Source organism: Hemiscyllium ocellatum, chromosome 24, assembly GCF_020745735.1.
Source record: "Hemiscyllium ocellatum isolate sHemOce1 chromosome 24, sHemOce1.pat.X.cur, whole genome shotgun sequence".
Taxonomy (NCBI): Eukaryota; Metazoa; Chordata; class Chondrichthyes; order Orectolobiformes; family Hemiscylliidae; genus Hemiscyllium; species Hemiscyllium ocellatum.
Genome location: NC_083424.1, coordinates 26,591,639 through 26,618,327, shown reverse-complemented (window position 1 = coordinate 26,618,327; position 26,689 = coordinate 26,591,639). Strand labels below are relative to the sequence as shown.

The window sequence follows — 26,689 nt, the reverse complement described above, 5'->3', positions numbered from 1 at the left end:
CATCATGTTATTTATTTGCAGACAACTTCATAAAGATATACCAATATGTTGCTGGGACTGGAGGGTTTGGATTATAAGGAGGGGCTGGATATGCTGGGACTTTTTTCACTGCAGCTTAGGAGTTTGAGGGCGTGACCTTAAGAGGTTTATAAAATCATAAGGGGCATAGATAAGGTGAATAACAAAGGCAGATTTCCTTGGTGCTGGTGGCGGGGTTCCCCCACAACAGGCCATACTCTAAAAGGTGAGACAAAAAATATTTAAAAAGGACCTGAGGGGCAACTTTTCTCTCTGTGGTTTGTATGTGGACTGTACTGCCAGAGATGGTGGTAGATCCAGGTACAGTTACAATATTTAAAGAGACATTTGGACAGGTACAGGAATAGGAAAGGTTGAGATAGATATGAGCCAAACACAGGCAAGTGTGACTAGCTTAGTTTGGGAACCTTGGTCAGCATGGACAAGTTGGACCATAGCGTCTGTTTCCATTCTGCATGACACTATGATTCAATATTAAGCACCACAATTCAAATATTGAAGTAATCCATGCTCACATAAAGCAAGACCTGAACAACATTCAGGCTTTGGATGATAACTCTCAATACCATTTACAAAAATCAAGTGCCACTGATCATCGCCAGCATGAATCTAACCATCAAACTCTTGGGATTCAAAATATCATTAAAATGCCCCATTATCAACATTTGGGTTGGTTACCATTTACCATTGGCTACAAAAGCAGGTCAGATGCTCAGGATTCACAGTAAACAAATCTCCCCAATGCCTGTTCACCACCTACAAGGTACAAGTCGGGCAGATGATGGAATAATTTGCTTATACCAGGATGAGTGCAGCTCGAACAACACTCATGCAGCTTAACTCTGTCCAGAACAAAGCATCTCACTTCATTCCCCTCAAGCTCCATCCACCTTCAAAATGCACTCTCTTCATCACCAATGTACTGGCAGCAGTGTGCATCACCTATAAGATGCACTTTAGTAACTCAGTAAGGCTCTTCCAGCAACTACAAGGACAAGCAGAGATGCACGGGACCACCACCTGCAAGATCCACTGTGCCCTGACTTGGAATGTCATTCCTTCACTGTTGGGTTGAAATTCTGGAACTCCCTAGCTGCATTACTCATGTCCCTACACTACAAGGACTCAGTGGTTCAAAAAGACTGCTCACCAGCTCCTACATCAGAACATTTAGGAATAGGCAATAATTGCGGGAAACCCAGAAATACCCATAACCCTGAAACAACTAAGAAAGCTAGGAGTGCATTGGTATACTTGAGTCTGGTTGAGATACAAATGACTATTTTAATAACAGCTGAGCTAAAACAGGGAAACCTTACAAAGTTGAACTAGGCAGCCTTAATGATGGAATGAATTTAAATTCAATTGCTCATTCAGGTATACAAAAATGAGATCAAGATTGGGACAAACTGGCTTAGTCTTAAACTGTTGCCAGAGAGGGGGATGGAGTCAGTATCTAAGAAACAAAGGTTTCAGTCTCCCCTGTATCTAATTGAAGGAATGGCACCTTTAAGTTTATTCAAACAGTGATGCATCAGAACGTAGTCTTTTCCCACAAATTGGAGACTGCAGAAGTAGAAATCATTAATGTCATTCTATTCTAATATGATCAATTAAGTTACTGCTGTATGGTCTGGATCTCAACTATTAAATAATCTGAATTCAATTAACTGTTAACTTACATAACTGCACATTGACTGTTAATTAAAACAAGAACAGGCAAATAACAGCTGGTTGAAGCTGGATAGAAGAAAGCTCAGGCTATGTCATGAATTCTGGCTGATGCAAAAGTATGCATGCACAGAAAAGTCATAAAGAGTATGAATGACAGATTGCACAAAAATAGTAAATCAGAACAAGTTTACGACACTACACTGCTGTCGAGTGTCTGGCACCAGATTACAGTAACTTTGATTCTGTTAATTATTGCGTCAATAATGTGTATAATTGAATTTGCTAACATTAAAATAAGCCCAACTTCCATTTCAGTTTATAGCTCCAAAAATGAAAAATGCAAAACCTGGGCTCAGAAATGGTTTACAAGGATGTTGCCAGAGTTGGAGGATTTGAGAGGCTGAACAGGCTGGGGCTGTTTTCCCTGGAGCGTTTGAGGCTAAGGGGTGACCTTAGAGAAGTTTACAAAATTATGAGGGGCATGGATAGGGTAAATAAGCAAAGTCTTTTCCCTGGGCATAGGTTTAGGGTGAAAGGAGAAATGTATAAAAGAGACCTAAGAGATAACTTTTTCACGCAGAGTGTGGTACATGTATGGAACGAGCTGCCAGAGGAAGTGGTGGAGACTGGTACAATTGCAACATTTAAGAGACATTTGGATGGGTATATGAATAGGAAGGGTTTGGAGGGATATGGGCCGGGTGCTGGCAGGTGGGACTAAATTGGATTGGGATATGTGGTTGGCATAGACGGGTTGGACCAAAGGATCTGTTTCCATGCTGTACATCTCTATGACTCTGACTCTATATCCACCTGTTAAATACTAATATCTATTCTATCTTAAAAAGGGAGGATAAAAAGCTAAAACAATATATTCACAATTTATTAAAAAGAAAATTCTGCAGTATAACTTAATGTCAGTTTCCATATCTTATTTTTGGCAGGCATAATATATATTCCTATATTCAGTTTTGGTTAACAATCTCACTAAATGAAAGAGAGGCACAACAAAGGTTCAGAGAAATTCCACCGAACAGATACCTACAGGGAGGTCTTTGTCACCATGGTAGGGTTAGAAAGTTTGATCTTTTACATTTAGGAATTAACATTTGATTTTGATCTTTAATATTAATTAGTATACTTTTTTAATGTAAAATAATTGTTGAAATTAGATGAATTAAGAACATTTGAACAAATTGCATGCAATTACAAAAGCATTAAATCAAGTTAAATTCCTTATTGCAAAGGATTAACCACCTCTGCAACAGTTTGCCAAGATCATGCAGTTGTTACAGATTTGCTGCAGATGTTTGGGAAGGTAGTTAAAGAAAACACCAGCTATCATCAATACTGGAGTTTACTCAATGGAGCACTGCACAGGATATTTCACAGTCCCAGGCATCCTGCGAATGCATTGTGATAGTCTTCAAAGTTTCTATCCTCCCTGAATTGGCCTAGATTTTTTCCATCATATCTCAGACCACATGTTCATTCATAGGTGGTGGCAATGGTACACAATGCTCAATTACATCAGATGGCACAGGGCAAACTCAAGTAGAACATCTGTCATATGTTCTTAAACTCTGCTTAATCAATAGGCTAGTCTTCTTTAAAGAAATTGTCTCTGGACAATCTTATAAAGCAAAGAACAAAATTAACTTAATGTATATGTTAACATCCTCAAAAGTAATTCTGATTAGAAGAAAAAAGTCAAATCCAAAGCCATATAATTCAAGTAGCCAAGAAAGCAAGACAACCAGACTCTTAAATGCAGAAAGACAAGCAGCTTACTTGACAATTCATAGGAAACTGGACAATTGTAACCCTGCTGGCAATTTGTAAACCACTAATTAAAATATATCATGCAAGTGGGTATTATAATTGAAAGGTACCTGAATTTTCATGATTCAATATGTTAGTTCATTAAATTACTACTGCACTAGTAAGTTATTTTTCTTGCTGTGTATTTTAATTACTAATTCAGAAAAGTATTATACAGCATTATCCTTTAGATACGAGACATTTTCTTTTCCAAGTTAGGATAGCAAGTCCCAAGAGTTTAATATATGAGAGCTCCCCAGGTGTGTCAACACCGTCAGCATGCTCCCAAAGAAAAGGTGCTGAAAATGCGTTGCTGGAAAGGCGCAGGTCAGGCAGCATCCAAGGAGCAGGAGTATCGAGGATTCCTGAAGAAAGGCTCATGCCCGAAACGTCTATTCTCCTGCTCCTTGGATGCTACCTGACCCGTTGCGCCTTTCCAGCAACACATTTTCAGCTCTGATCTCCAGCAACTGCAGTCCTCACTTTCTCCCAAAGAAAAGGTGGGAAGCCACTACAATGTACAATATTGCAGTTAAATGCTCAAAGTTATAAAAATCTGACACCAATAAAGTAAACTCAAAGTGCTGCATTATGAAAATGTTCAAATAATTTGAAAATGTTTGCAAATTTGGAACCAGTTATACAACACAGAAACAGACCCGCTGTGGACCAACTCATCCATGCTGGTCAGATGTCCTAAACTAGCCCCAATTATCAGCATTTGTCCCAAAGCTCTCTAAACTCTTCCTGTTCACGTACCCATCTAGATGTCGTTTAAATGGTGTAACTGCACCCACTTCCACTATCGCCTTCATACATGCACCACCCTCTGCCTGAAAAAGCTGCTCACGTCTCTTGTAAATCTTTTCCCTCTCACCTTAAACCTATGCCCTCTAGGTTTGGACTCCCCTACACTGAGAAACATAGGCTATTCACCTAGCCATGACCACTGAGGGTTTTATAAACATCTATAAAGTTCACTCCTTAGCCTCTGACGCTACGGCCGGGGGTGGTGGTGGGGGGGATCTGGCAACCTCCTTTCAGTGAGGTGTGAGAGAATGCGGGCAGGGAGGGGTTTGAATTCAGTATTCTAAATGGGATTGCCTTCACCAATGTCCTGTGCAGCTGCAACATAATCTCCCAATTCTTGTATTCAATGCACTGACTTATGAAAGCTGGTTTGCTAAACATCTTCAGCACTCTATCCACCTGCAACTTCACGTTCAACAAACATGCACCTGCACTCCAAGGACATTTGGTCTGGCAACATTCCCCAGAGCCCTACAATTAACTGTATATGTTTTGCCTTGGCTTGCCTTACCAAAATCAACACCTCACATTTATCTAAATTAAACCAACTCTGTCACTCCTCTGTCCACTGGCCCATCTGATCAAGGTCCCATTGTACAGATAACCTTCTTCACTGTCCACTACATCAAGTTTGGTGCCATCTGTAAACTTAGTAATAATACCTCCCACGTTAACATCCAAATCATTTCTATGATGAAAAGCGGTGGACCCACTACCAATTTTTGCAGCATTCCACATGTCACAGGCCTCCAGCACAAAACGCAAACCTCTGCCACCACCCTCTGTCTTTTACTTTCAAGCCAATTTGGTATCCAATTGGCTAGCAACCCCGGATTATGCTATCTAACCTTTTAACCGGTCTACCATGCAGAATCTTGTCTAACACCTGAAGTCCATATAGATGTCTACCGCCCTGCCCCCATCAATCTTCTTTGTCACCTCTTCAAAAAAACTCAAGTTAGACTTGATTTCCCATGTATCAAGTCATGTTGACTATCTCTAATCAGTCCTTGCCTTTCCAAATGCAGGCAAATCCTGTCCAACAACTTGGCCACCACTGACATCAGGCTCACCAGTCCATTGCTTCAATACCACCTTCAGTCTTTCAGCACCTCACCCGAATCAACATAATTTAAAACAAATGTCTTATTCCTAATATACATAAAATTCAAAAGCAATTTTTAATTGAGTTTGGCATTCAATATGCTCGGAATTACACAAACTTTAGAAGTGTTTTTTATATTCAAGTTTCTAATCATTTATTTGTACACTACTGAACATTACACCTTCTGTGAGATTAGTGAAATTTGGCAGCATTTTAGAATGGACTTTTTTTTTAAAATTCAAATATTGACATATTAAAAAGAGTATCCTGGTGTAGTTTTATTGATGTAACTAAAAATGGGTTATTCACAGAAAAGCATTTTAATTCAATAGTCCTGTTCCTTGGATGCTGCCTGACCTGCTGTGCTTTAACCAGCAACACATTTTCAGCATTTTAATTCAATATGCAAGTGACCTGATTGTACTGAAAACAACTGATAAAATCTAATCCAAATCATTTATATCTAGCTGCATTGGTATATAGTCGTAAATTTAATTGCGTCTGTTGAAAAAGGTTACATTTTAAGAGCCTCAAATATCCATGAATGGCATAATTAGCAGAAACTCATCCCAATTATTCATTCCATTTGAGATTGTTCAACTCTATATTCAATTTTTACAAAAAAATACTTATGCTGGACATACTTTCCTTTTAAAATTCCTCAATCTTTTGCACTGGTTAGCTGATTTCAGGTGACTACCACTGAATAAAAGCACAATCCTGCAAAGAAATTCCAGTCCACACTTTTCCTTAAATCCCACTAATGAAAAAAAGCTCATACTGCCTTAATGGCACCATCTTGAACAGCTGCTAGGTTGTCTTTGGTTCAGGTGGACAGCAGATTTACTTTCAACATTCTGCAATAAATTTTGAGTTTTTTTTGGAAAACTGAAGATTCCAGCCAGACTTTTTTTGAACTGATATCACACAAGTAATCAGACTTGAATTATCAAAGAATGCAGGTTGTGTAAATACTGGTTAAAATCTGAGCTCAGTTAGTGGAATAAAACTTCCCAGAAAAATCAAAAACTTTAGAAGTGAAAAGGGAATTAATTTGTTTCCAAATTAATACAAATTCAAATATTTTCTCACAATTTTGGGGATGGGACTGAAGCAGAAAACAGGGAAAAACATGTCAATGTCTACAGCTAGAGTGTTAAATTTACTAGCTACACTTGTGGAAATGACAAGTTAATTTTTAGTAAATACATAAATTACCTTTAGTGGTTTTAACTCCACAAGCCCTGGTGTCAGTCCTCTTTCCACACACTTTACTATCAACACATCAGTTTGCTGCATGTATTTTATAGGAGAAAGTGAGGACTGCAGATGCTAGACTACCAGAGTAGAAAAATGTGGTGCTGGAAAAACACAGCAGGCCAGGCAGCATCCTGAATGGCTTATGCCCGAAATGCCGATTCTCCTGCTCCTCGGATGCTGCCTGGCCTGCTGTGTTTTTCCAGCACCACATTTTTCAACTGCATGTATTTTATAGAATTTACAAAACAATCTATGCTTATAAAAAATTGTTTTTTTAATCATTTATTCATACTAGCTTCAATAATTTTTTTTAAAACCAGTAACTAAAAGTGTAGGTAGGTCAGTGACCAATGCTGTAGTTGGAAAGAATTCTCTCTCTTCAAAAAAACTACAAAACGAGCAAAATAGGAAAATTCTACTGACTAGCATCTTACCTCATTACTTTCTAGAGTGCAACTAAACTTTATCAGTAAGTGTACAGATCTTGTGACCAGCGCTGATAATGAATGGTCTCACTTCTGGATTCCTATCTAAAAGCTAACTAATGACCTTCTCACCCAGTGGTATCCACCTACCATTCTATAATGAATATTCAATATTTATTACTTCAGGATTCCACTGAAGGGTAGAATGTCTTCAGGAATATAATGAAATACCAAGGGATGGGAGGAATGAGAAAAGTGCTATGAAAAATCCAGATGTTGGAGAAAAGTCACCAAATTTAATTCCACATCTTTTGGATTAATCTTATATAATTAGTTTAACTAGGCTATGATTCTGAGTGTTAGCGAGTGAATAGCAGTTTGAAGACTACCCCAAGCTCTACATTTATCTCCTGACCAATTCTTCAGGATTCTAACTATATTGCTGATCCCTGCATCAGTATTGATAATGAAGTGTGAAATCAAGTAGGCAACACATTCACCTTGAACTACAGGGTCCACTATAACATTACTAGCCACTGGACAACCTGAGGAAGAATCTGAATTAAAATTAAAGAGGAATACAAAGAATCAAGGAATCTTCTGTACATTTCTATCTCCCCAAAACATCTTATCACCAAAATTCATCCAGGCCCAGCTCCATACATAACTTGCATATATAATCACTGTCAGCACTGCTCCTCCTTCTCAGTGTAATTATGATGAACTTTAAATCTAAAAACCATGTCTTTTAACAATTTTGCTAGTAAAGCCAAGAAAAGAGCTCAGGACTTCCCAAATTTCTTTACAACCATTTAAATGCTGCGATTTTTATGATACAGAGAATTAAGTAAATACTTCTAAATCAGAAGATTGCAGATTTTGCAGATCGTGAGAGATCCAGGCAATCCATGCAAACAATTCATAAAGAATTGTTTCAAAATTAGAAATTTGAAAAGGAAGGTATAAAATAAAAGTGTACAATTTCCAAATTACTGAAGGTAGATAATCTGAGTAGCAGCCCTACAACACAGGAACGTTCACTGTACTCAAAAATTGTTGAGTGAAATAGTCAATGACCAATGGATACACAACAGATTTGACACAAGCACTGCTGGCACTTGCCAGCCAGAAAGACCAAGCCATCTAGCATAAATTTGGCTGTAAATTCCTAAACTATGTACTTCTCAGAAAAATGTCCCCAACTGTGGCAGAAATTCATAAAGTAGACCATGCTATTGTTTATTATCAAATTGTGTATAAATGGATAATTGTTATGCTTGGATCAGGAACTCTATGAAACTGGAGTGAACCAACAGCCGCACCTAAGCCAAACAAAAATGCATAAGGACAGTATACCAAAAGGAGATCATACATTCTGTTTCAAATCAAACAAGCAGGATTTAAAACATTTTCTTGCCCTGACTGAAAGGACCAACATGAAAATGATCTTTCGCAGTCATTTCCAATCTCTAATGAGCAGTTGAAATGTAATGGAGCTATGATAATCTGAGAAAAGATTTTGAGATTGCAAGGGAAAGAGATCTGTCCTGGAAGTTAACAAGATACTACTTTTCACCTGGTTACAGTATGAAAGAGAAACCAAATTGGAAAAATAATTTTGATAGTCTTTATTCAATGGTAACTTGCACACTTCTCAGCCAGGAAATATCAAATTCAAGACATACTCCAGACATTTGGCCGCATAGAAGGTTGACTTAAATATAGTAGTGTGAATTATTGAAGTTGGAATTCTTTAGATAAATTAAACTGAAACCAGCTGTTCTCCATACAAAATGATAGGAAGTTCTCCCAGTGTCCTGCCCAATATATGGTCAAGCATTAAAACTGATTAATTGATAATTTAACTCCGAGATTCTTTAGCTATCTACAAACTGGTTGCCATATTTTTCTAACATTAGTGACATATTTAAAAAGTGTACTTCATTACCTTTGAAATGTTTTAGGCACTCTGACATTGTGAAAAACACAAAATAAATTGTTTTTTAATCTCATCCACTTTCTCCTGGTTAAAATATAAATTTCTAAACAGAAAAGTGCATAAGCACTGATTTACCAAATGCTTATGATTTATGTTGAGAGTAGTTCTAATTTGAATAGCTTCAAAAGGCTCAACATGGGGATTATGAGCATAGCTTTTAAACCTACGATATCTAAGGTGGCCCAAAGGAATACTGGAAGATCAAGTAACTCAAAGGAGATGTGCAGGTTGAAGATGAATTGTAAACTGAAGATGAATTGAAAACAGAACCAAAACTCTTCCAACACAATTCTTTGAAGCAAAGCTATTTACAGTATATTACATCTTGAAAAGTTAGAATGTGTATATTTTAACAGCACTGAAGCAAATATTTTTGATGAAATTCTTAAGAAAAACACTTCCACTTGTTTGGGCATGTATAGTTAAACTCATTCACCTTGACATGGTCATAAAATTCCTACTGTGTGGATGCAAGTTATTTGACTCCGAGTCCACACTGACCCTCTGAAGAGCATCCCACCCAGACCCACCCCCTCTACCCTTTCCCTGTAACCCTGCATTTCCCATGACTAATTCATCTAGCCTGCACATCCCTCGACACCATGGGTAATTTAGCATGGTCAATCCACCTAACATGCACATCTTTGGACAAAAGCGATCAATGAAAACATTACAATACCAAAGTTTTAAAAATTGACAAATGTCAAACAGATCAGTATCTTTAAACATAAATCTAACAAAACATCTGCCACTGTTGTGAACAGGAAAGCTCATCATTCCAGAATTGGAAGGTATATAACAGTAGCTGTAAGAAACAAAATACTTCCAACTTTCACAATTAATTTTAAGCACTTAACATTTTCAAGCGCATTAACTTACTTAGTTCAAAGTGCTATGTAATTACTAGTCAAAACACTGGAATTATTAATGCAGAAAGAGTTAAGCCATTTAGTAAAAAGGAAACCAAAACCAATGTAAGCATGATTCAAATGCCAGGTCATCAACTCTTGCAACACAAGGGCTGAAGCATACACAAACTTATTTTTCATAATACCATTAAAGCATATGTTTTGTTCAATTTTAAACTGTTAATTAAAGGATAATTAGATTTAATTTTACAATATTCTGTAAAATGTCCACATTGTAATGAATTGTGACAATGCTGGACACACGGAACAATTTTTTTTACAGAAAGCTTAATTTTCCTCACGCATAGCAGTCAATCTCACTAAAACAGTACAGCATGCAACATATAACACATTGTTCTCTTGAATACGATCGTTCTGATTTGAATGTCACATCATAACTCTTTCATTATTGACGAGTTACAAAGCTTTGAAATTCCCAATGCGATCTTGGCTTAAGAGTAATATATTAATTGTTCAGCATTTCAATGTTCACGCCTAACACATTTAGTGACAACGATTTAAACCTTGAAAAAGTTTTTTTTAATGAGACTGAAAAAAATTTAAAGGTCTTGAATACTGATGTACACCACCTAACGGATTTCCCTACAGGAATGCATCCTCTTTCGACATTTGTTAATCTATATCCCTTTAATGGTGGTATTTTGAAAGCCGCCCGCCTATGGCTTCGGACGTGTAGGCCGCATCCCCCATTTCGGCATTAACCCGCTGGAAGACGGGGCCTGAGCGCAAGGCCCGGACGCTGTCGTTGCGTTTCTCGGTAACGCCGGGGCCCGGCATATTGAAGGGTAAAGGCGGGCCCATCAGTGACAGAAGGCCGCCTCCAGGGCCTCGGGCTAAAGTTGGACCAATAGAGAGAGAGGAGAGAAGGACAGACAGAGGGAGACCGTTTATTACCTGCCGCCGGACTGTCTCCCTCCACCGCCAGCTCCAGTTGCTGCTCCACCAGTGCCGATGCCGCCACCGGGCTTTCGGCTGTTGGACTGCTTCATGGACATGATGGTGGGCGATGATGGTGATGGGGGAGGGCAGGGGGTGGGAAAGAGATACCGCTTCCAGTCACTTCAAACCCCTGAACAGAAGAAGGTCCGGTCCTGCCTGGCCCGGCCCGGCCCGGCATCCACAACACCAGTGAAACCCCCCCCTTTCCCCACCCCCCCCGCCGAGGAACAAGAAGAACGTCGTATGGGACAGGGAGAGCGGATGCAGCCGCCGTATCGCCTGCCCGGGCCTCCGTCAGTTAGCGCGGCGGCGCTCGTTGCTATCACAAACCTTCGGCCGCCACCAACAACACGGCAAACGGACGAGAGTGGGGGGGGGGGGGGGGAGGGGCAGAGAGGGGCGGGGAAACAGGATCCGGGCACGCCGGCGTGTGCGTGCGCACCCACCGGCCGGCGCATTCACATTGCTCCCTGGCAACGCGGTTGATCACCCCCCCCTACACCAAGTCAGCCGGCCTTCCATCAGCAGACCCATCATCCCTCACTACAGCTAGGAGAACGGCTGGGGTGGTTTACGACGAGAGTTTTTTTTTAAATTTCCTTTATTGTTGTCATGCTCATTTCCCAGCTCCCCAGTCCTTTCTGACCTTTGACCTTTCCGAGGAGAGCGGACGTTTATTTTGCTGCTGAGGAGTGCGGGAGTGTGACACGTGACGGACGGGGTGGTTTGTGGCTTTGTCAGCCCTCAGACGGCCAGAGCAGGGAACAGTACCGTGTCTAATTAACCAAGATCATCTTTTACTTGTGATCGTGATCTTTGGACATCGCTCTCTGTCTCATTCTTTCATAAGAAGCGTCGCTATTTTCTTCTAGTCTCACGGAGTGAGCTTTAGCTTATTATCCTTACACTTTTCATACACACTGTGCATTTAAATAGCACCTTTCACAATAGGATATCTCAAAGCATGCAGTGATATATTGTAGCAGCCATTTAAACACAACAGATTTCCACAGACGTGATAATAACTAAATAATATGTTTACGTTATGACAAGAGATAAATAATTGCTCGACTAACCACAATAACGTGTGCTTTACTTCAAAATAACACCGTGGGATATTTTATAATTACCCTGAAAAGACACCTGGGGTCTCCGTTTCTTGTTTATCTGAAATGTAGCATAATTGACAATGTAGGATTCCTTTTGTACTGTGCTGCAGTGCCAGGTTTTTAATTTTTTTATGTCAAGTTCTGCAGTGAGAAAGTACATCCAATCTCTTGACTCAAAGGCAAGAGTACGACAACTGAAGGGAAATGGGTAAATTGAAAATACTTTAATTCTTTTGCAATTGTAAATAAATATGGGTAATTTGGTACAAGGAAAATGTAGGTAATTATTTTGATTAACATTTATACATCAAGGGAAAAAACTCATCTGTACTATATAATTGGTTGGGTATATAATACACTTCTAGTTTGCAAGTGTCCCTTGTATTCCATTTTTGAAGCCATTTTTCACATTTGAATAATTTAGTTAAATAACTAATTGTGCTAATTTCATGTATTAAAAACATGAGAAGTTACAATCAACTCTCAATCTCCACTCTTCAAATTGGTCCATTCCCACCTCCCTTTTTTAATAAAAGAATTATTCTCAGGACAAAGTTAATACCAAAAGGTTGCATTTATTGGATGTGTTCCATACAACTGAATGGCATGCAAGCAAGGCCAATTCAGGAGAACACATATAGTCCACCATGAAACTTAAAAGGTGTATAAGGTCAAGTGAAACAACATTCTCATGAAATATCATTGAACTGCAAATATTTTTTTCTCTACAGTTGTATGACCTACTGAGTATTTGCAAAATTTTCTGGTTTTAAGCCAGATTTCCAAAGTTGGTTTTAGTTTTGGAGTGGTTTACTGAACGCTGTCTAAAAAAGGTTATATGAGCCAAACTATTACAAATGAGCAATTATCATAGCTTTTTAAATTGCAAATTATTTACTAAATTCAATTTTTCACTTCTCACTTCAAATTTATAGAGATTACAAGACTAGAACAATCATTTTGATCCAGGATCAACCACACAATTCTTTTTATAATTTATTTTAGTAACGATGTTGTTACCTCAAAGTACCAATCACAAATGCTTAACATGTTTGTACAAAAACTGGAAAGATTAGATTTACAGAAAATAAGTATTTACATTTACCTAAAATGCTGCAGGAATGGTGTACGTATCCTTGCTGTCTTCTCAGGTTTCCCTCTATCCTCTTCTCTTCTATTATAGATTATAGAACAATATAGCGTAGAACCGGCCCTCGATGTTGCGTCGACCTGTGAACAAATCTAAGCTCATGCACCACACTATCCTATCATCATCCATGTGCTTATCTGAGATTGTTTAAATCTCCCAAATGTGGCTGAGTTAACTGCATTGGCAGGCAAGGCATTCCACACCCTTACCACTCTGAGTAAAGAATCTGCCTCCGACATCAGTTTTAAATCTTTCACCCCTCATATTGTAATTATGCCCCCTCATACAAGCTGACGTAATCTTCGTCTCCTACTTTAAGATGCTGCTTAAAATTGATCTCCTCCATTTGACTACCTATCCTTACAGCTCCTACATTGATGGCTATCATTCATCCTAGTTTAGAATATTTAATTAACTGTTTCAGATTTTCAATTACTTGACCTACACACTCTCCATTTTTGATCTTCCTTTCCTGGATTACTTTCTACCTCCAGAAATTTGCAACAATGAGAACCCACTAATTCCTACCTGTATCCAGATCATCTTCCTTCTCGGTTAACAACTCTATTCCCATTCCCCAGTTTCTCTGTTCCAGTAGCTCCAATTAATTTACCATTCCACAGCAATGATTCAGAAATAAAATCCTGTTTCCTTAGTTGGGAATTCTCACTATTTCTGCCATGGTAGGCAGGACCCAAAACTAAGTCTTTCCTTTTCTATATCCTCAGTCCTCTCCCACTTAATAGAATCACGATCAGACTTCTTAGCCTAATTTTTATCTGTTCTTGCTTTCAACAGATGACCTTATTCTGCACCCTCTTCCAGCATAGTCTCACCTAATGTGTCTGCCCTTCGTGTCTCTCCTTTTTCTGAATAGATCATTCCTTAGTGACACCGCTTTTTTCTTTACATTCCTATCGCTTGCAATATCTCTTTCACATTTTCCCATTCTCACACCATCAAGGCATAGGAGCAGAAGTAGACCTTTAAGCCCAGAGTCTTTCCCACAATTCACCTAAGACTGCTCTGCCATTCAATGAGATTATGGCTCCAAGTACTCCTTTTAATTTATATATACACATCATCCAATCAAGAATGGTACAGTTGCTTCTACGCAGATCTAAAGACATATATCTTGTTCCACCCTGGCTTCTCTGCTTCAGTTGCATAAGCCAACATAAACTCAAGAAACCATCTGCAACATTGACTTTAATAATTTCTAATTTAAGCTCTAAGCTCTTCAGCAGGAATTGCAGACAATGTGGGATGGGATGACCAACAATTCCGGGGATGGGGAAAATGTGATTTGTACTTGTGACTAGAAACCTCTAATGGAATACATTACTGGCTTGAAGCCTGCAAGTTTTCGGTGTTCCCACTTCTATTTGCCTCAATCACATGATCTGTAAGAAACACCTGTTTTTCTTTACAAAGCTATTTGACATATTTGTATTGATGCCTAGTTGTTTTTAAAACTTGGGTTATTGTTTACCAACCATATTCTGGTAGCATAAAAAATTATTGCAGCAGGGAATTCATAATTCCAGAGCAATTCAAATAAGCATAACTAATTGTTGGAATTAAGCAATTTGCTTATGATACTAGTACAAGGACATGAATTTTTTTGGTTAGTTCAGAATTTTATTTCAGAATATGCATTTCTTAACAGTTGAATTTGCTCAAAGAATTACATCAATGCATTAAAAATCTGAGATTCTTGTCAAATTGAAGTAAAATCAGTGATAATAGTTCTATCCACAATCATAAACTGAATCATTTTTATTTGGCTTGAACTGGTATGCAAGCATACTCAATGTGAACAGCTTGCATTTCTAAAGTCTTTAGCATAGTAAGTTTCTCAAGTGATATCAAATAAAACTGGACACCAAGTTGCAGAAAGATATTAGAGCAGATGAAGTAGTTTGAGCAAAAAGATAGTGTTAAAAATCATCCTATTCAAGAAAGCTAGTGAGGCTGCATTTATTGAGCAAATTCCAGAACTTGGGGTCTAGATAATTAAATGCAAGACTGCCAGTTATGGATTGATCAAAATCAGTGATTCACACAAACAGAACTGGAGAAGTGCACCCATGAAGTTTGAAAGGCCAGAAGAAATTACACGGATGAGGTGCAACTCAGAGCTATTTGAAAACAAAATGTGAATTTTAAAATCAAGGTCTTGCTAGTTCAGGAGATAAGTCATTATACAATGTGATGGGTCAACAGGACTTTTATGATTAAGTTTACAAGCAGCAAAATTTTGGACAAGGTCCCATTTATGGTGCATTCTTTATGTAAGACAATCAAGAGAGCACTAAATAGTCAAAATTAAAAGTAGAAAGGTATAGAGCAAGCTTTCAGCAGATGAGCTGAGGGTTGTGTCGAAATAGGCACCACTACAGTTCCATTCAACTTTTCACAATTATCCATTCACTATTGAAATCCCAAGCGATAATCTGCTGAATGCAATTACTCAAGTTACATACCCCATGCCAGTGACAATCTAGCAGCCAGGCTAATTTTAGATTTACTTAATACACTTCTGGCCTGCCAGCAAAGGATTATATTGTGAGGGAGGAAACAAAAATTCCAAAAATAAAGTTAAGATATAGAAATTTTGTAAGACATAAATTTATTTCTCTCCAGAAACACTGATAAACGCTAAATATAATTTTCCAAAATTTCATTCCTTATCAATTCAATTCCTTATGATCCCAGTTGCAAGGGAGGACTTTTTTTAAATTCAATCATGGATGTGGGTTTTGCTGGCTTGCCAGCATTTATTGCCCATCCCTAGTTGCCCTTGAGAAGGTAGTGATGAGCTGCCTTTTTCAACCACTGCAGTCCACATGCTGTAGGTTGAAACACAATGCACTTAGGCAGGGAATTCCAGGATTTTGACCCAGTGACAGTAAAGGAATGGTGATATATTTCCAAGTCAGGATGTTCAGTGGCTTGGAGGGGAACTTGCAGCTGGCAGTGTTCCCATGTACCTGCTGCTCTTGTCCTTCTAGATGGAAGTATTTGGGGGTTTGGAAGGTGCTGTCGAGGGATCTTTGCTGAATTTCTGCAGTACACCTTATTAGATGGTACACACTGTTGCTGAGTGTCAGTGATGGAGGGAGTGGATGCTTGTTGATGTGATGTCAATTAATTGGCTGCTTTTTCCTGGATATAATTATGTGGATAACATTATGTCCACAACAGTTAAATACCACTCAGGGAAATAAGATATCAAGATATGAATAGGAAGGGTTTGGAGGGATATGGGCCGGGTGCTAGCAGGTGGGACTAGATTGGGTTGGGATATCTGGTCGGCATGAACGGGTTGGACCGAAGGGTCTGTTTTCATGCTGTACATCTCTATGACTCTATAAGGTCTACTTTACCAGAACTCAACTGGATTACTACATCTACAGTAGGGGAGAGAGTCAAATTTCTGCTTCATGTGCATTGATAAAAAGTGATAGAATTAGATTTGATTATGATTCTTTCACCCAACTGAAGATCCTGCTGGTAGTGAGAAATTAGTGCTTTAGGAACAATTCCTCAGCATGAAAGGTACATGAAGTGGAAGCAAGACAAAATAGAGGACAACATAAACAAAGGTACTTTTACTGTGGAACAATTTTTATTCTATTTAAAACAACCCTTTAATAGTGTCTCACAACAAAAGCTGCAACAAAGTCTTGTTCATTTGGAACAGACACAAGTTACGTTCTACTGCCTTATTCACATTTATGACTGGATTATTACTCAGATTATTGAAATTAGGTAGAATTGACCAAATTAGATACATAATGTAAAATTAAGATACAGTGATCCAAATTGAAGAGTTTGACCCAAAATGCATCATTTTGCACTTCAAGATTCAACCGCCCTCAATCAAAAAAGTTTCAGATGCTATTTACAAAATGTTTATATTAATATCTCCATTAAGAGATAAACATGGTTTCGCTGTAGATAATTTACACCAGAATTTTTCCTTTAGAGAAATTTGTTGCAGAACACCTTTTTAAAAAAAAAGTTTAGTCAATTGCCTTTCCATGCAGTCTAATTAAGAATGGTGAGCACTAGTGGTCAAGGATAGATAACAGGGATTTCTTACAGTAACATTTTTTTCTCTCTGCATCTGCTTGGCAATTTACTCATTACATCAATCTACAGCTGTCTGACATCAGCCTTCATTCATAATATTTTATCATTTTAATCAGATCAACTCAAAAAACACAAAGTAAACCTGCTTCTTTAGATTGCTTTACAAACTACGAGATGTTAATGACTTCTGACTGAAGGTCTGATCAAAAATGAAGTACGTAAATTGAAAAAGCTTCCTCTTGCTTTAAAATTAAATTACATAATATATTAATATGTCTCAATCTTTTTGTCAAAATGTGATTGTTCACAGCAATCACAGAATTACACCTGGTGCTGGCCTTACAAAAAGAATAGATGTTAGCTGTGAAAGAACTAAACATCTGCATTATAAATAAAATCTCTTACAAACCAAGGATAATTTACTGCAGAATGGAAGAACTGAGTGCTACAGATGGAAATAAAGTTGCAATGGCCCTTGACACAAGTTAAGCAACATCTGGAAACATGAGTGGGATACTCAATTTAATTTTTGAGTATGTGATTCATGGTGAAGCATAACTCATCTTGAATTCTGGAATATTCCATGCTGTTTACCATACTTTAACTTGACAAAAATAGTGATTCACATGTAATTTGCTAGACATATCAGTGGGGAAAAATGTGGTTTTGAATACAACAAAACTTAGCTGTCATACTCAGTGCACATACAGATATGGTTTGTCAACTTTCTTTCAAGAATACTTTACTACTTAGATTTTAAAGTTAAAAGCTTTATGAATTAGTTAATTTGAAGAACCCTCATTCTCTCAATTAACTGCAAAGATGAGTTCAATAAATATTATATTTTAATATAATTATTCTTTTGACATGGGGTTCTAATATTAAGCAATCTCTACCCTTTTCTGAATGTGAACATGAATCACTTGCAAGTCAAGTAAATACAAGCTGCACTACCACGAACTGTTTCATTAACTACTATTACTGTTCCAATAGCCACATTACCCAGCTTACAAATGAAATTTGCAATTAATATTGAATTGTGGACTTTTTCCCCCTTTATGCACAAATTTACTTCAGGTAGGTTTCTAACAGCTGTGAGAGATTATCACAAGTTTAATTTGGTGACTGTTATGCTGAAATTCCAGATGAATACAATGTTATCACCCAAAATGTCACCTGGTCAGCAATGAAAGGTGCAAAACAAGATTTAAATTGACTTTTAGATTCATGCAGCATCCCACAATGTTTCAGGTATGCATTCTCAGCAAATTTGAATGACTGCATTGCCAACTATGTTGTTATTTCCACTTAAATCATACTGCCTATAATCAAAATAGTATCTAAATGCTGGTTTTGTATGTCTATGAGCTATCTTGTGAATGCGAAGAAAACTGAAAAACATTAAGATAACAACTTTAATGCTAATGTCCATCAGCCATAAATTATTTTGGATTTATCATTGTGCTCAGGTAGTTTGAGATGTTCTGCACATTTGACATGTTTTGCAAAATCTTTTCAATTGCATAGCTCATATACTTAAGCTATAATACCAGCAAATATAAATCAATAATGTTGTATTAAATAATTTTTCTGCACAATGCAGAGTATAGCCTAACTGCCAAAAAAACTGGCAATTCTTGAATATAGAATCATAGATAACAGAAATATAGTAGTAGCATTGAAAATAAGCAAATATACACACACACACACCTCCCAGGAGGTTTTGTTTTTGTTTTTTTTCCTTCCTCTTTCAGAAATGAGAAAACTCAACTATTTGCTCCGTTTTCCTCTTCCTCTCCTGGAGGTCTGTTTGGTTATGGCTCCAGGTGACGATGCAGCAGATGCCACCGCAATGTTTATCTGTCCCTCTTGAATCTCCTGTCGAGTATCGGCTGGCATTTGATTGATTTTCTGCTGAGTCTCCAGGTAGAACATGACATCCCGCAACTGCTCCTGCACCTCTGTAATCTGCCTGTCTTTCTCATCACATGTATCCTTCAGTTTCTTTTCCTCCTCTTTCAGTTTGGTTTGTAGCTGGATCTGATTAGCTCGCAAGCATTTGTTCATTTCTTGTTCTTCTTTCAGTTCAGTGCCTAATTTCAAAACTCTGTTATTCAACTGAGAACACCTAGCAGAATGGCATGAAAAGACACACATTAAAACAATTCAGGAATATTAATTGAAATTTTCTGAGAACTCATGTTAATATTTTCATTTTAGTTCTCAACTGAGCAATGCACTTCAATCTCCAGTTTCATCTGTATCTCTGACAAAGAAAAATTGGCACAGATTTTGATCAAATGACATTCTCCAATCTTATTCAAGTGTAGCTTCCTATAGTAAATACTTCCTGGGCCTAAATAAGAAAAAAGCAAGCAAATATCTTTTAAGCAACAAGAAAGGTTGTTGTGCCTTTCTGGTCAGATTAAATTAGGTGGGTTATGCAACATGGGTGCACAATAGACAGACCTACAACATGCGGCAACAGGAGCACTTCATGACTGAGTGCAAATTAGAAAATTTGTCAAGAATATTATGGTTTTTGCCATATTGATTATATTTTAGATATAATCCTCTAAATTCAGTCCTATATTGTGTTAATTCTACACAATAGTTACATATAGTTGACAAGCCTGCACCACATTTTAAAGTTAAAACAGTGTACGTGGTAAAGTTTCAGAGGCTAAATAGAATTTTAAACCTCTTCAACGGTTGATGACTAGCACTGTATTTCTGTAAAATAAACAATATCAGAAGTACTGCGAAAAATCGACCTTTGACTCAGATGATCAACAGGGTGCAGTTACACAACTCACTTTACACCAGTGCAACATCAAATGTTTCTCAATTACTTTTGACTTTTACTATATATTCAAACTTAAATCTTTTAAACTGAACGGTTTTAAAAAATAGTTCAAATTTTTAAAACTAAAATGTAGACTGAGGGGGAAAAAAAAGTATAGAAAGGATGGGTGAAATCAAACAAACAGTTAAAACACAAAGGCACACAAATACCACCAATTAGAACCCAAAAAGAAACAACTGTCAAAATAGGGCTAAATACTTCAGCATAAAATAAACTCAGTTTAGGACTTGGAAACTTTAGAAATTGTTGAGTGTACAAATACCTAACATTTTTACCACAGCGCAAATGTCTGAATGAGAACCTACTCATCAAGCAATTAAGTACCTTTTGATATGAAGGACATGCAAGTCTATGAGAACATTAATTTCCAAGTCAAAGTAGATCTTCAATTTTACAAACACAAGTTAGAGTTTACAGAAAGTTATGCACAATTTTATAAACCATGCAGGGAAAGAAAATCAAAAGGAGAGATCACAACGTACAATCTGGCACAGCTTTCATCAGGAACTGTAAGAATATCTATATTCTCAAAGTGAAATCTCCTAAAATTAAACATGACACATACTCCATTGAAACTGGCACAATGAAATGCAACTTGAGTCTTCAAATTGAAACAATTCCTAAAATCAGATCCCATTAAGTATTTGCAGAGGACAGAACACTCCACACAGAGCAGTCTCACTGACAATAGATAAATTACATCCTGACCTGCACTATGAGATTATTCCTAATTTAACTTTTACAATGCATCATATTTTAAAGAATAAATTGAACTGATGGAGCTTGTGATGCCATGTGTCAGCATGGATAAATATCCTTGGAACTGGTGAAAATCACAAACTGCCTAGCTGTGAGGAATTAGAAAGCAAGTTTGGAATAAGTTAGTTTTAAAAAAAATAAAGTATTTCAATTCATATCACACTTTCCATCACCAGACATCTCAAAGTGTTTTCAAAGCCAATTAACAAAATGCAACAAGAAATCTGCACACAGTAAACTTCTACAAACAGCAATGTGACAATGGCCAGATCATCTACTTATGTGACATAGATCAAGGGATAAATATTGATCAGGACAGCAGAATAACACCCCTACTCTTCAAGATATTGCCCGGGAGCTTTTATCTCCACCCAAACAAGCGGATAGCCTTCGTTCAATGGCTTAACCAAAAAAAAGGCAGCTCTAACCGGGCAGCACTTCCTCGATAGTGGCACCAGACTACCAGCCTCAACTTTTGTGCTCAAGTCCTGGAGTGCACTGGAACCTTGTGATACACAGTCAGCAGTGCTATCAACTGAGCCACAGCCAACACACAAAAAGAGTTGGGGTAAAACCAAGAGAGGCAGCTTTGGCATCTGTAACTTGGGAATGCAAAAAGGGAAATAAATTAATTCAGATTTCCTTTCTTTATTGATCCTTTCTTATATAGCTTGCTGAATATTAATGTGTAGACATCAGACAAAGACAGGATTAATTATAATATGAACAACCTGCTAAATCAGCTCAATTCAGACAGGAACAATAGTTATCTGGATATTCTGAGAAAGTAAAATGCGAAAGGAAGAAAGAAATTTGATAAACAGGCAGTAGAAGCACCACTTAAACTGCTGGTCACTTTTATAATAATTTATGAGATTGGCAAAACTTTTGTTGTAAAGTTACTTACTTTCTCTCGAGAGCTTGTTTGTCTTTCATTAATTCACTTAACTTCTGCTCCAGACTGTCACACTTTTCAATGGTTTCCTTGAATTTTATTTTCATATTATTGATCTGGAATGACAAAATAGGACAGGATAAAGTTTGGAAAAAGAATTAAGGGGAAATGGGGGTGTAGTGCACCAACAATCCAGGGACCCAGCCAATGCCTTCGGACAAGAAATTCACAAATTCAAACAACAAAAATCTGGAACCAAAAGCTAGTCTTGGTAATGGTGCCACAAAACTGTCATCAATTGTCATAAAAATACATACAATTTATACTTTAGGGAAGGAAATCTTCCATTCGTACCTATAGATACCTCTAGACCCAGTGCCAACATTAAAGATGCATCTGCACTAGATGGCCTGCAATGGTTCTCTAATGTGGCTCACCACCTCCTTTGCAAGGGCATTTAGGGATGGGCAACAAATGTTAGCCTTGTCAGCAACATCCACATCCCATGAAAAATGAAAGCAATTTAGATAAATCATGATTCAATGTTGGAATTTCACATTTCTGGTGGAAACTACTTCATTAGTTCTGAAATTTAATAAGAGGTATAGTCAGTTAGTTTGTATGCAGATGACACCAAAATTGGAGGTGTAGTGGACAGCGAAGTAGGTTACCTCAGATTACAACGGGATCTTGATCAGATGGGCCAATGGGCTGAGAAGTGGTAGATGGAGTTTAATTCACTTAAATGCGAGGTGCTGCATTTTGGGAAAGCAAATCTTAGCAAGGCTTATACACTTAATGGTAAAGGTACTAGGAAGTATTGCTAAACAAAGAGACCTTGAAGTGCAGGTTCATAGCTCCTTGAAAGTGGGGTCGCAGGTAGATAGGAGTGAAGGCAGCTTTTGGAATGCTCTCCTTTATTGGTCAGAGTATTGAGTACAACATCTTTCCGATAGGAAGGAGATCAGAATTGCACGCAATATTCCAACAGTGGCCTGACCAATGTCCTGTACAGCCGCAACATGGCCTCCCAACTCCTGTAGGAGAAAGTGAGGACTGCAGATAATGGAGATCAGAGCTGAAATTGTGTTGCTGGAAAAGCGCAGCAGGTCAGGCAGCATCCAAGGATCTCCTGCTCCTTGGATGCTGCCTGACCTGCTGCGCTTTTCCAGCAACACAATTTCAGCTCTGATCTCCAGCATCCCCCCCCCCCCCCGCCCTATAATATTACCATCACTAAACCTATCCAAATCCTCCTGGAACCACCATTTTACATTGCCCAGTACATATTTCCACTTCACACTGTATCATTCACAAATTTGGAAATATTACATTTGGCCCTCATCTTCAAATCATCGATAAAGATTGTGAACAGCTGAAGTATGATGCTTGTGGTACTCCACCAGTCACAGCCTGCCAATGTTAGAATGACCCATTTATTCTTATAATGTTTTCTGTCTCTTAGCCAATTTAATCAATGCCAGTATATTACCCTCAGTCCCATGTGCTTTAACATTTCTAATGATACTTAATCAAAAGCCTTTTGAAAGTCTAAGTATACAAGGTCGACCCATTCTTCTTTACAAATATTATTAGGGACATCTCTGAAAAACTCCAAGTTCATCAAATATGATTTCCCATTCCCAAATCCGTGCTGACTATGCCTAATTACATCACTATCAACCAACCTGTTTATCCTATCTTCTATAATAGAGTCTAGAATTAGTGAGGCATAGTGGCAATGTTACTGGAATCCAGAACCTAAGCCTCATGCTCTGGGGCATGGATTTGAATCCTATCCATGGCAGATGGTGAAATCGGAATTCAAAGAAATCTGGAATAGGGGGCTGACCTAATGGCGAACTTGAAACCATTTTGAATTGTCATAAAAAACCCATCTGGTTCACAAATGTCATTTTGGGAATTAAATCAGTCATCCTTACCTGCACTATCTTACATGTGACTCCAGACCCACAGCAATGATTCTTAACTATTCTCTGGGAACTTAAGGATGGGTAATAAATGCTGGCCTTGCCAGCAAAGCATGCAATTGTAAGGCTAACAGCTCTATAGTTCCCAGTTTTCACTCTTGCTTCCTTCTTAAATAGTGGGTGACATTTGCGAGCATCCAACCCTTAGGAATCATTCAGAATCTACAGAATATTGAAAAGAACAGATTATGTTCTCCTACTTTCTGGAACAAGAATGGCAAGAGTGAAAAAGAAACATGAAAGCAACTTACCTCTTCTGCTGCATCCTTCTCCAAGTGTACTATTTTGTTTTCCCAGTAGATGCGTTGAGATTCTAGCTGACTAGTCAGGAGGTATGAATACTGTCAAGAAAAATGTTTACAAAATCGATTAAATCGTTTTATGATTTATCATACTGAACACGAAACATGTTTGAAGTGCACTGCTGGACAAATTTGAACATATTTTTCCGTGAAAATCTTAAGTACCATAGTAAAAGCAAAAGCACCCATCCCTTTATTCTGTTTAAACACTATTTTGATGTACATTTCTATTTCAGGATATTTCCCTTGCTCAGGAATGCTGGCAGGTAGCCACTATTGTTTTAGATTCAAGGTTGCAAGTCGCAGAATAAGCTGGGATTTGTCTAGCTAACAAGGCACGTCTTATTACTGAAAAAAAAAGGCTCATTTGTGCAATGCCTTGCATGAACAGTGGACATCACAGCCAGTAAAGTACTTTTAGAGTACAGTTGTTGCTGTGATGAAGGAAATGCCACAGTCAGTTTGAACGCAGGAAGCCCACACAAACACCAGTGTAATAATAAACAAATAATGTGTTTTAGTGACTTTGATCGTGAGATAACCGTAACATTTCTGATAATGCAGTACTTCCTTTGTATTGTTCAGATATGTCGACCTTGATTTTTGTGCTCAAGTCCTGAAGTGGACTTCAACCACACATTCTGACTAAGGATTGAGAGGTTAGCAGTAGAAAACATTAGCAGTAGGAGCACAGACATTAATCTTTTCAGACCCTGGTACAGCAGAATAAAATTCCAACTTGGTACATTAAACTCCAACCCACAAGGATTTGCTTTTTGAATCATAATTTTACTTTATGGCAAACACATATGCAATTTGCTACCTTTCCTTTATGTACTCTAGCATGTACACCCAAGACATAACTGTTTGCAAATTCACCATGAGATACAATATTGAGAATCAGTTCTCATGATGAATCGATAAATGCATGACACGAAGTTGTGTGAACTGCCCTATAATAAAAACCAAAATCACTGCAGACGCTGTAAATCAGACACAAAAACAGAAATTGCTGGGAAAGCTCAGCAAGTCTGGCAGTATCTGTGGAGAGAAATCAGAGTAAACATTTTGAGTTGAGCTACCCTTCCTCAGAGCTTCCTGTTCTGTTTTCTCTCCAAAAATCTTTCAATGCTAAAGTTGGTCTGAGAGATTCAGGAAATAGCAAGAATCCTGCCTCTATCATTATTAAGTAATCTTTGCATCTATTGATGAAAATAAGCCCAAGATTTGGCTTAACTGTAAGGGTCTCTACATTCCTCCAATACTAATTGAACATTCAATAAATTGAGGGTCTCACATGAAGAGTACTAAAGCAAGTTTTTACCTGTTGCTTTGCTGTCTCATACTGAAGCAAAAGATGCCCATTTCAGAAGAAATTGGTTTAACAGCAGGAAGCAAAAATAACTCAAACTTACATTTGCCAAAATACATTTCAATTAAGTTTATAAATAGCACTCAGACACAGTTTATCAACAGAGAATTAATTAACTACCTAAACTCTCCAACTACATTGCATTTGTTCACAATTTCCTTCTTCCAGCATTCAAGGCAAACTAGGAGCCAGCAATCTTTCCAGGATGAGGAAACTTCATCTGAAAATCTAGATAGCATCATCAGACTACTAAAAGTGACATCACTATAGCACTGAACATAGTTTCATCCGTACATTCAAACATGGGCACATTTCCAGGAGAAATTGTCAAACAGTAATTGGATTGTGAAGTTTGGCTGACTTTAACTGTTGTTTCATAGGGACAAGCCATGGACTGAATATGGAACAAATCCACAATAACGGATGGGGATACACAGCCATTAAGCAAAACACCTCTTACGGTACAAATTCCATAGTTTCTACCAGTCCATGCCAGGGTAACTGTTGCATAATTGTATTTTGAGTAAAGTATTAGCTGAGAGTTCCAGACTAACTCAAGTTTTAGATTCAGAGTGCATACCACCACATTATCTGGAACATCATCCCCTTCCTCCTCCAAACGCTCACAGCTTTATTACTCAGTCCTGAGTATCTGGTCCTCCAGCTTCATTCATTCAGTAAGGATATGCCTACTAGAGAAAGTACAAAACTTTTATGAAATAAGGCAGGGCAGATGACCAAGGTGTCAGTGGTGGAACACTTTGAAGCCAGCAACCATAACTCTGTTAGTTTTAAAATAGTGATGCAAGACAATAGACCAGATCTAAAAGTTGAAGTTCTAAATTGGAGAAAGGCCAATTTTGATGGTATTAGGCAAGAACTTTCAAAAGCTGATTGAGGGCAGATGTTCGCAGGTAAAGGGATGGCTGAAAACGGGAAACCTTCAGAAATGAGATAACATGTCCACAGAAAGTACATTAGGGTGAAAGGAAAGGCTGGTAGGTATAGGGAGTGCTGGATGACTAAAGAAATTGAGGGTTTGGTTAAGAAAAAGAAGGAAGCATCTGTCAGGTATAGACAGGACTTTGGCCAGGTGCTGGCAGGTGGGACTAGATTGGGTTGGGATATCTGTCGGCATGGACGAGT

General features: G+C 37.9%; 2 protein-coding genes across 5 annotated transcripts in view; both read right to left on the bottom strand.

Moving 5' to 3' along the window:
* atxn2 (ataxin 2) overlaps positions 1–11,368 on the bottom strand; it is a 103,847-nt gene extending 92,479 nt beyond the window's left edge. For 3 of the 4 annotated variants that reach the window (XM_060843608.1, XM_060843605.1, XM_060843606.1), the window contains exon 1: positions 10,957–11,368. In XM_060843608.1, the coding sequence (XP_060699591.1) occupies positions 10,957–11,057 (101 nt within the window). In that variant the 5' untranslated portion in view covers positions 11,058–11,368. The remainder of the gene's footprint in view (positions 1–10,956) is intronic. The other variant, XM_060843607.1, reaches the window with a different exon arrangement.
* Positions 11,369–16,884: 5,516 nt separating this feature from the next.
* Positions 16,885–26,689, bottom strand: part of brap (BRCA1 associated protein) — a 38,903-nt gene continuing 29,098 nt past the window's right edge. Inside the window, exons 10-12 of the mRNA XM_060843970.1 lie at positions 24,121–24,210; positions 21,891–21,994; positions 16,885–19,486 (exon numbers count right to left, since the gene is read on the bottom strand). Of these exons, the coding sequence (XP_060699953.1) occupies positions 19,129–19,486; positions 21,891–21,994; positions 24,121–24,210 (552 nt within the window). The 3' untranslated portion in view covers positions 16,885–19,128. The remainder of the gene's footprint in view (positions 19,487–21,890; positions 21,995–24,120; positions 24,211–26,689) is intronic.